This window comes from Dermatophagoides farinae, chromosome 8, assembly GCF_024713945.1.
Source record: "Dermatophagoides farinae isolate YC_2012a chromosome 8, ASM2471394v1, whole genome shotgun sequence".
Taxonomy (NCBI): Eukaryota; Metazoa; Arthropoda; class Arachnida; order Sarcoptiformes; family Pyroglyphidae; genus Dermatophagoides; species Dermatophagoides farinae.
The window spans coordinates 2,968,683-2,980,596 of NC_134684.1; the positions used below are offsets into that span (position 1 = coordinate 2,968,683).

Genomic DNA, 11,914 nt, shown 5'->3' on the forward strand with positions numbered 1-11,914 from the left:
CCAGTTTGTCGTTAGAATTGATTAGATTTTGGCAAACATATATCTACAATAACAATAACAACAACAACAACAACAAAACAAAACAAAACAGGAAAAAAATAATCAATCCTTTTGGGAAATCAACAACCAAAATTTGTTTGAATGAATTGGGTGGTGGCTGATTGAATTTCAAAAAAAAAACACATCAAGTGATAGATGTGGGGTACCCTCACACACACATAAAAAACATGCCAATCAAAAACAAAACGCAAGGCCAACCACTCGTTTATCATTTCTGTTTGGTTATAGTTGTTGTTGTTGTTGTTGTTATTGTTGGAACAAATCCACAAAAACATCATTTCAACTACCTTATTTTTTTGATTATTATTCTACCTCCCTTTTTCTATATTTGTAAAAAAAAACAAAAAAATTATTTCAACTACGTCGTCGTTATTCTCATTCTCACATTTTTTTTTACTTTTATATTTATAGCTGTAATGTAACTATACTAATACTATACTTTCATTTGTTGTTCTGGTATGGACAGGTTACTCTCTCTCCTTCACCATATACATATTTATTCATTCACCGTGTTGTGTCGTATACGACGATGCTGCTAAATGGTAATATGGCTTCATACACACACACACACACACACACACACAGATAGAAACAGCTGCTTAAAATGAAACAAAAAAATCGATTTAACCACTAACTAAGCAAGCAAAAAAAATAACGAATTTCAATTGAAAAAAAAATAAATTCGTGTGTTGCACATGAGCGAAAAAAAATGAGTTGTTTTTTCGTTTTTTGGTTATCAATCAGTACAACTACAATAATAATAACAAATAACAACAACAACAACGAATCCCTGAATTATATCTTCTTTTGAAAAAAAAACAGAACAGAATATATATACAGTGTTGATGTTTTTTCACGCACAAACACACACATATCACATATATATTGAACTGGCAGCATTATGTGATGATGATGATGATATATTGAGAATGTGTGATCAGAGAATCCAAAATGAAAGAAACAAACAAATAAAAAAAAAATCATGACAACGAATTTTCTCTTCCATCTTTCTCTCTCATTGTGTGTGTATGTGTATGTGTTCGATCATCTTCGTCATCATCATCATCATCATCGATTTTGGCCATATGATGATATGAGAGAAAAAATTATTATTTTTTTTTCATACAAAACCATCTATTATGTGTGTATGTAATTCTGACTGTTTTGTTTTTTACTTAATTTTCAATTTTCTTATTATTCAACAAAAAAAAATACATCGCTTTTGGCTGTTGTTTTTGATCATTAAATATATATATATACAGAAAACAACAACAACAAAAACAACCAGAAATCAGTCGTACATCACATATTAGTTTTGATGAGTGAATCGCATAATATGATTCATGCGACATAATCATCATATAATCATCGTAGGATTCAAAAAAAAAAAATCAATGTCGACATTTGATTCATTTCATTTGAAAAAAAAAATCTACAATTTGATCACCAAATTTGTCAATCATCAACAGTATACATATGTGTATGAATTTGATGAAAGAGATGAAAATTTTAATTTTTTTTTTCAACAAATGAAATTGGTTAGTTTTTTTCCCCCCATAATATTCAACAAAAATAAAAAATAAAAATCCATTTCAAAAGTTCATCAGGTCATTTGTGAATTCATCATCATCATCATCATCATCATCAACGATTGCATTCATCATCCATTTGAGGCCATCATGTCATTTTTCGTTTATAATAGCCATTGATTTATTTTCTTCTCATTCCATATATACATGTTAATGATGGATTTTTTTTGATGATCATCATTGAATCCATTTTTTTTCTTTTTTTTCGTTTGTTTGTTATCATTATTAAACCATTCAAATCGATTCTTCATTTTTGTGTTTGTGTGAATTTTTTTTTTCTAGTGCAAAATTGCAATTTTACTCTTTCTCAAACGTGTGTTTGTGTTTGTGTTTGTGTTTTATATAATTTTTAAAATTTCTGTCAATATTATATACATGAATTATTTGACGGTATATATGAATGTGGTAACAATTCTTGGAAAAAAAAATTTGAAATTTTGTTTTGTTTACATTTTTATTTTTCAATTTTTATTTTCTAATGAAAACGCATTTACATTGCGATTCGATCGTCAATATCATCTATTATTGTGAGCCATTTGTTTTTGTCAAACAATTGGTTAAATTAGAATTGATCTACGAGAACAAAAAAAAAACGTCAACCGAAAAAAAGGGGACATTTATAGCAGATTGAATTGCTATGGAAATGAAATCCATTCGTTTAAATTTAGATTAGAGTTCGACAGAATTTTTGAATTAAACAAAACAAAACAAAAAATTGTGATACAATTATCCATAATGATGATCAACATCGCCAACCACAACAACTAATCTAATAAACTATATATATAAAATAGTAGCCATAATCAAAATCTAGTCGAAATTGAAGAAAAAAAAAGAGAACGACTGCAACAAGTATCTCTCACCAACAGCACGATTATCACTATCACCACCACCACCACCACCACCACCATCACCATCAATAGATAGTATCGTTGTTGTTGAATCCACCATGAACAACAGCAACAATAATAATTCATGTATAACGGAAAATCGGTGGAGAAATTCAACAACAACAACAACAACAACACAACAATCAACATCGACAATGTTGTTCCCATTATCGATGATGATGAAAAAGGCGGCGGTGGTGGTGGAAAATAATAATGGCAATGATGATGATGATGATGATGATGATGATGGTGGTGATGGTGGCGATGATGTTGGCAGCAATACAAATGCCGTTATTGTATCATCATCATCAGCAATAGCTATGGCTTCTTCGGCTATGGATTATTGTGGCCAACATGAACAACAGGACAATCGACCAAACAATAATAATGACAACGATGACGAAGAAAATGGCATCTATACAGAAAAAGAACGAGTTCATTTGATTGAGAGAAGACAACAACAACAACAACAACAACAACAGCAAAAACCGTACGATGACCACATACATACATTTTCGTCATATGAAGATGTTTTAGTAGACAGTGGTGGTGATGGTGGTAGTAGTAGTAGTACTGTTGTTGATAATAGTTACCGTAGTATTTTTAATGGTGGTCATCACCTCCAGTATATCGATGAAAATCCTGATGTTAAACATCCTCATACAACCTCTGAAGATGATGATGAACTTTTACAGAAAATTTTATCCGTTTCATCGCCATCAGCTGGTCATCATCATCATCATCCTCATTCGATTATTTGTGATCAACATTCAATGATTAATCATCATAATAATAATAATAAAAATGTTCAAAATTATAAACATAGTGATTCATATGGTGAAGATTATGATGATGATGATGATGATGACGATTATGACGATTATGATGATGACATATCAGAATCACGACAATTAACAAGACCAAATAATTATGCACGTATCGTGAAATGTTCATCAATTAATAAAAGGCAACGATTCTTAACCAATAATAATAATAATAATAATAATCAACAAATGTCATCATCAACAGGAAAAATTATGATTACATCAATGGACCATGGTGTTACATCTAAAATGTTATTGCCAAAAATTATGATGAATCCTAATAATAATATATTGGCCACAGATATTACCGTACATGCAATCCATAATAATAATAATAATAATAATAATAGTGATGATAGTGAACAAATGGATTCATCAGCACCATCAAGTTCAACATCAACATGGACATCATCAATGTCCGGTTCATCATCATCAACAACCGGATCATCATCATCATCATCAGCAAGTGTTGTTGTTGGTGATAATAGTGTCTATATAATGGCTGATACAATATCAACAACTAGTTCATCATCATCATCATCATCTTCATTGGTAACAACACAATCGACCTCATCATCGATGATAAATTCAAATAGTTTGGATGGACAACAACTACAACAACAACAACAACAACAACAGAATAGTCGTCAATCTGGACAGCCATTATTAGCACATAATCATCATAATTATCAATATCTACATCCATATAGACATTATCGTAATGGTCATGAATCGATACGTATAGGTTCATCATGTATTTCGGTACATAGTGCTGTATCGCAAGCATCAAATGATTCATCATTATTGGATTATCCAGCTAATACACCTATTTGTAAATTCTGTCATCAACGTGGTAAAGCTAATAATCCATTAATATCACCATGTCATTGTCGTGGTACTATACGTTATATGCATGCAAGATGTTTAATGGTAAGTTTTAATTAATAAATTCTGGTTCTTTAAAAATTTTTTTTTTACATAATTTGTATTTATTATTATTATTAAGAAATGGCTTGACAAATTAAAACGGCGTAATTCACGATCTCAACCGTTAAGCTGCGAAATATGTAACTATGAATATCGTTGGCGTAAACAATTCAAGGTGAGTGGTTTTTTTTTCTTCTTTCTCTCTTTCTTTCTTTATTTAGTCAGTCTGACCATCATCATCATCATCGTTTGATCGATGATCGATCAGAAAAACATGGATAATTTTTGTTCCTTTTTTTATGATCAAGCGAAAACAAGATTTTTTTTTTTTTTTTTGATCACCATTCATTGAGTTCATTTGAATTTAGAGACTTAACAAAAAAAAAAAAATTAGGCCAAGTGTAAGATTTTTATTTTCACAAAACAAAACTAGTCGAGTAACTTTTTTTTGTTGCTGTTCAATTTTTTTTTTTTTTTGTAAATATGGAGCTCTGAAAGAGTTCAGGAAGAAAATGATGAAGGCGCAGAAAAAATGGATACATGTGGTGCCCATCGTTTTTTTTTTTGATCTCTTTGTTTATCATCGAATTTTGGTAAGAAAATCACATGATTTTCTTACCAAAATTTTCTGGTGTGAGTCACAAATTATGGTTCACCGAAAATTCAACCATCTATAGTTGCAAAAAAACAAGTTTTTTTTTACTTTCCAGATTTCAGTCAATTTCAGTCAATTTCGGCATTTTTTTTTTTGTTGATTATCCGGGTAAAGCCCAGAGGAGAAACAACATTATAGTCAGCCAGTTCAGTCGGTCAAATGTATGATGGCGATGGATTTATTTTTGACATAAAATGAAATTATTATCATCCAACTGGTTTTTTCAAGATAAATAAAAAAAGAGAGAAGAAAAGACAAAGAGATTTTTCTAGAAAGTTTCCATGAAACATTTCTTGGGTTATAAAAATGGCACCATTTTTTTTTCTCTCTCTCTCTCTCTCTCTTTGTATACAATTTATATATAAGAGAAATGTCTTTGTATTTTTATTCATTTGAAATCAGATTTTCAGGATCAATCAATTTTTTCTCTTTCTCTTTTTTTTCTTATTCTTTAACATGAATTTTTCGGGCTCTTTTGTTGACTCTTTTGGATTTTTTTTTTTTTTGAAAAAAAACCAGATCGTTGACCCTAGGGTGTTTGGGTCAATGTTTCCATTTTTTTTTAATATTTTACATCAAATGTAAAATTAAACAAAAAAAAGGCTCAATGTTTGGTCAAATTGCACGAATTTATTTGATGAAATGATGAAAAATTTGGACATTTTAGTTACCCGAGTGCATTATTTATTTTTTGAGTGTGTGTGTGTGTATTTGAGGCGAAATCTTTTCTATATAATAACTATGATGATGATAATGATAATGATGGACTACAAAAGTAAGACGCGCGTGCACACGGCCATTTTGAAGGCATTGACCTTGGTTATATATTATTTTATTATTTTCACAAAAGATTTTTCAAGCTTCTGCATCTTTTTTTATTATTTTCTTCTTTTAACATTGTAATCAAGAATTTTGAATTGATTGAATTTTTCCGGTTGAAAAAAAAAATTTTGTTTGTATCTTTTCTCGTATATACGATTCAATTTTAAATCAAGTATAAGCTATAAATTTTTCCATTTAAAATGAATACACATTTTTTTTCAAGTGCAAATGTGGGTAGTAGTAGTAGTAGTAGTACCTTTATTCTATGATAATTTTTCATCATGATCATGATCTTATGATAATACAATGAACAAAAAATGTCGATGATGATGATGTGTTGAGAGCATCGACCAGATGATTGAAAATCATTTTTTTTTATTCGCGTGTGTGTGTGTGTGTGTGTGTATGTGTGATATATATAGATAGGCAATGAAAAAAAAAACAAAGATGTCTTCGTTTGGGTATGTATGCGTTTTACGAAATTCAGCATATTGTGTGACCATAGTGATATATATTCTGACATCATATATATATATGTAAATTGTTGTATGGTTCCGGGTTCTCTGCACTCCATTCATTAGAGATGAAGAAAAAGAAAAAGAAGAAAAATCCAGTCTGATTCGGTTTGGTTTGGTTTGATTCGGTTTAGTACACGCGGGTGGTTGATATATATCATCATCACCATCATCATTATTCGATCGGGTTATCTTTAGATTAGATACTATAGAATCTGTTGTTGTTGTTTTTTTTTTTTTGTTATTTTGCTGTTTTTTTTCCCAATATTAGACCGTTCCAATAATTCAGATATAATTTCATTATTCGTACTAGATGAAATGTTCTGATTTTTTTTTGTGACTCACTCATCTCTTTAGCGGTCATTGAACGGTAAATATAACGGTAATTTTTATTCAATTTTTTTTAGCGCTTGCGTCAGTCAGCTCGTTAATAATAGTTACAGTGCTGCATATACAATAAAAATTCTGAATTATCAAATTCGTTGTGAAATGGATTTGAATCAACTTTTTTTTTGTGTACAAAACAAATAGGAAATAAAAAGAGATTTGAAATTAATAGAATACATCCAATGAATCTGTCATCAACAACAAAAACTTTTTTTGAATTTAAAAAAAAAAGAAAAACAACAAATGAAAAGGAATTTCATTTCCGTGATGAATCTCATTTTTGTTTAGTTTAGAATTGTGTATAGTCTGTTTCATATTCGCACATAAATTCACTGATACTGTGTAATTATTATTTCTTCATTCATTCATTCATTCATTTTTTTTAATGGAACACCTTGGATTTATCATTTTGTCTACTTTCTCACTTGTTGAAAAAGGTTTTTAATTCAAAGAAAGAAAAAAATTCCAGTTGACATTGACAATTCATTTTCATTTTTATTGTTTATATTGTACTTCTTTTTTTTGTTTTGGTTCTTTTTTTTCACTTTGTTTCCATTATCGTCATCATCATCATTCTTATTAGTTTCTTAATGAAGAACAACAGCAACAACAACAACAACAAAAAAAACGGAAAAAAAAATTTCAATTTTCGAGGCTATTGCTGCTATACGCCTAGCTACTATTTTGCAAATGAAATTGAACATACACACACACACAAAAAAAATCAACGATTAACGATTTCTCATTATCATTGTTATCACGTGTAAATGTGGTTGAAAACATTTATTATTCATTTTCAACATACAAAGCCGATTCGCATACTATCCATTACATTCTATGAGTCATTAACGAATGAATGAAATGAAATGAAATGAAAAACAAAAATAAAAAATCATTGTGAATCATCATCATCATCATTCATAAAGGATCAATTAGAAAAAAAAATTCAACAAAATCCGCAAACAAAATTCAATGTTTTTCATCCATTCATTCATCTCATTATTATTATTATTACAACGTGTGATGAATGGCTTTGCCATTTGTTTTCATCTTTTCTTCCTCTCTGTCTCTTGTTCTCTTCCATTTGGATACAAGACAAAAAAAAATGCAATTAAAAATGCAGACAGTTTTTTTTTCAATGTTACTGGCCGAATTTTTTTTCGATCATCATATATCATTTTCCATGTTTATTGATTTTTGTTTCCATTATGAATGATTTTCTTTTCCATATAAAAAAAACATGCACACAATATCCTTCGATGATTGATTCAATACACATAATAAGGTGTCATCTTGATGATGAATATGATGAAGAAAAAAAAAATTTTTTTTTGCATCTGTGTGTAATTAATAACACATCAATCGATGATGATGATGACGATGGGAATGAAATAAAATTGTCAAATTGGTGAAAAATGTGAATGCGAAATAAATAATGTGATGATGATGATTGAATAATTGAATTTTTTTTTTCTTCAATATAAAAATTTCTTCATTCGTTTTTGGGTTTTCAAGTTAGTTTTTTTTCTGTTCATTCATGAACAGAAAAAAATTTTGATGAAAATTACATAATCATCTCATCATTTGATTGTTTAATCAGTTGTCAGTTGTCACTTTTTTTTGTTGTTGTTGTTGTTGTTGCTGAGAAATTGGCAAAATTTTGACAAACAAATGATGAATTTCATCAGGTGTTACCTTTAATTATTATTAATTATTTCGAAACCATATTCATCAACCAAACGATAACGAAATTTTTATATCTAATCAATTGGGAAAAAAAATTCATTTCATCCAGCTGATATGATATGGTTATTTGATATTTGTTGATGTTTACGAAAAAAAAATGATGATGATGATGATGATAATAAAAACAAACAAATTGTCAAACACGAGGAAAACATGATCTATGAAAAATTGATGACAATCGATTTATCATTCGAATTTTGTTGATTAACGTTTCAATCACGTATTATAAATTCAAGCTTGAATGACAATATGCGTACATACATACATTACGTGTTTATTGTTATTATTACTGGGCAGCTAACATTCAATAATAACTACCACATTATTATTATCGTCATCATCATCATCATCATTAAATTGATGATGATAAATTGTTCCACACGTTCACATCATCATCAGCATCATCATCGTCATTTTCTTTAAACAATCCATCAAACCATTGTTTGTAACATACATGTATTTAGCGTATCAAATTATTGTAGCTGTTGTTTTCCAAGAATAAAACAAAAAAAAAGAAACAAAAAAGATTTCACATTCAAATTCTTCCTTATTTTCGGATCAATGAATGAAAAATAATAATAATAATAATATAAAATTGGTGGTTTGTTTGTTTGATTGGTTGGTTGAAAAATAAATTAACGAAAGAATCAAATGAAATTGTTTTCACTGGTAAACTATGAATGAATGAATGAATCGATCAATCGATTGATCGATGTTTGGATACAATTTGACAGCCTAAGTTATTTGTCCTTGGTCGGTTATACATAAATAGGTAGGGAAAAAAACCTGTTGCAATAATAAATTACGATTCTTTCCCATTTTATATAGTTTATATATATTCTATTCCATTACATTCATAGATTTTTTTCATCCCCACTTATTTGTTTGTTTATTTCATTTTTTTTCTTTATTTTCAAAATTTGTCAATCACCAATAATTGTTTTTCACTTTTTACCTTCTTCTTCCATACACACATACACACACTACGTCAATGCACTGGAAATAACCATCATCATCATCATCATTATTAATATGACTGGCTAGAATCATGATGATAATGATGATGATGATGATGGATAAAAGAAAAAAAAACGAATTAATTTTTATTGGTTATAGATGGGTGACAGTTTTTTGTTCATTATCAACACACACACACACACACACACACACGCGATAATCGTTCATAATAATGATAATGATGATGATGGAGCCAAGAAGAAAAAAAAACTTCATAATCATTATGAGAATTGCGTGTAATTTTGTAATAAAATAAAATTTAAAAAAAAAAATTTTCCTGCTTATGACGATGATGATGATGGTGGATTTATCCATTTTTCGTAATAATTTTTTTCAATTTTAAAAATTTTTTAATTTCTTTGCTTTTTTTCATTTATTTATATAAATAAATATATATATAGTCTCCAATTGATTGGACATTACCACCATGTATGGGCAATGATCGTCATTGGCATACAATATTTGTGATATGCGCCATATTGATGGTGATCTCAACAATTAATCTTGTTATATTTGGTGATGATGAACATACACATCATCATTATCATCATCATAGTCATCATAGTTCACGTTATCATTTTAATAAATCATCATCATTATTTGGCAATCATAATAACAATGTGGCTGATGATTTTTCTACAGCAACAACTTTGTTGCCTTTTTCATCAAGCCATAATAATGATATTGATAATGATAATATATCGATCTATGGAAAGGAACAAATAGGCATTGATAATAATATTCATAATATGGATCATTCTTGGCTATCATCATTAACAGATCCAGCAATATTGATTGATTCAATGTTACAATTGAATTCGAATGATACACATGATGATCATCATGATGATGATGATGATGAACAAAAACAACAACATGATGATCAATTTACACAATCCAATTCAATGTGGTTATCATCATCATCATCTACATTGAATACATCTTCATTATTGACAAAATTATTGTTTCGTAATAATTCAACATCTGATTGGATATTTACATCATCATCAATGGCCGATAATAATCAAACCATTGACAAACAACAACGAAAACATCATCAACATCAACAGCAACAATTAAATTCTAATAATAATAATAAAGGTGCTAGTTCCTTGAAAAATTCAATTAATACAAAAAATCCAAATAACAAAAAACGTTTACATTTACTCACCGAAAAAGATTTTTTGTCCACTGTCTTTCAACATCATCAATCATCATCGAATACAAGCAATTCACAATTTAATAATAGTAATGATAATGATAGTAGTATAAATCATCGGAAACAAAATCATGCTATCATAACTAATCGTGTTACCGGTACGATGGTAATAAATACTGATAAACAGAATGGTTTCAATCCATTTCATATAACATCCGATCCATGGCGTCGACGTAAAACATATCCAACTAAACCACATGAAGTGATATTGGTCATTAGTGGTTGTCTATTTTTTATATCATTCTTTTTGGGCACATTTGCACAGATAAAATCCGAAATTAGTTTATATAATATGATTATGCGTTTCATACATTGGAATCAACAATGGATTATTGAAGAATATGATCCAAGTAATGATGATTCCAATGGAATAGGAACAACATCAGTAGCAGCATCAACAGCAGCAGGCACCGTTAATGATTTAACATCTACAACCATCACAAACATTACCACCAATAATAATGATAATGATAGTAAAATAGAAATGACAAATTGTCTAGCTCAAACTCATCATCATTCATCACAATCACCATCATCATCATCATCATCATCTTCAAATGGCATCAATAATAGTAGTCATCAACAACAGCCGCCATTAAGATCATCACCATCACCATCAACATCATCGACGACAACAACAACAACAACAACAACAATTATGAAGATGAATCAATCACCGGTACATACATTATTGATGATCGAAACACAAATTAATAATGGTAACAATAATGATGGACAAATTATTTCAGCTATAAATGAACGCACAAACAGTATTGATAAATCGGTCATCGTTGATATGTGATTTGTATTTTTTGACATTTTAATTCAAACGAATAAAATATATCATATATGATCATGATGACATCGATAATAAATTCTTCTATATCTTCTAAATTCCGGTGCAATTCATTCGAAATTTTTCTATTTGATTGAATTTCTTTTTTTTTTACTTACTCATTCGATCTATTTTTTTTCATTCTTGATTTTTTTGATGATGATCATTTTATATCATCTGTCATATTTTTTTTTTTTTTTTTTTTGATTGTAATTTTTATTCTTCCTCAATAGAATTGCTTTGTGGAGCAATATTTTGTTCCAAGCTCTTCAATTTTTTTTTTGTTCTTCATTGTATATGCATGATTAATCGATTGAAAATGTGAATAAATGAAATTTTAGAAAAAAAACAATCAATCAATCAAATAATTTATATATTATAATTATTGAAAAAAAAATACAACAAATAATAAAAGAATCGAATTCGAA

The 11,914-nt window shown here is 28.8% G+C and overlaps 1 protein-coding gene across 1 annotated transcript; it reads left to right on the forward strand.

Moving 5' to 3' along the window:
- The first annotated feature begins 710 nt into the window (after positions 1 to 710).
- On the forward strand, positions 711 to 11,835 carry LOC124495693 (uncharacterized). Its single transcript, XM_075733466.1, has 3 exons — positions 711 to 4,293; positions 4,370 to 4,465; positions 9,834 to 11,835. The coding sequence occupies exons 1-3, from the start codon at positions 2,599 to 2,601 to the stop codon at positions 11,451 to 11,453; spliced, it is 3,411 nt and encodes a 1,136-aa protein (XP_075589581.1). The 5' UTR covers positions 711 to 2,598; the 3' UTR covers positions 11,454 to 11,835.
- Positions 11,836 to 11,914: the final 79 nt, after the last annotated feature.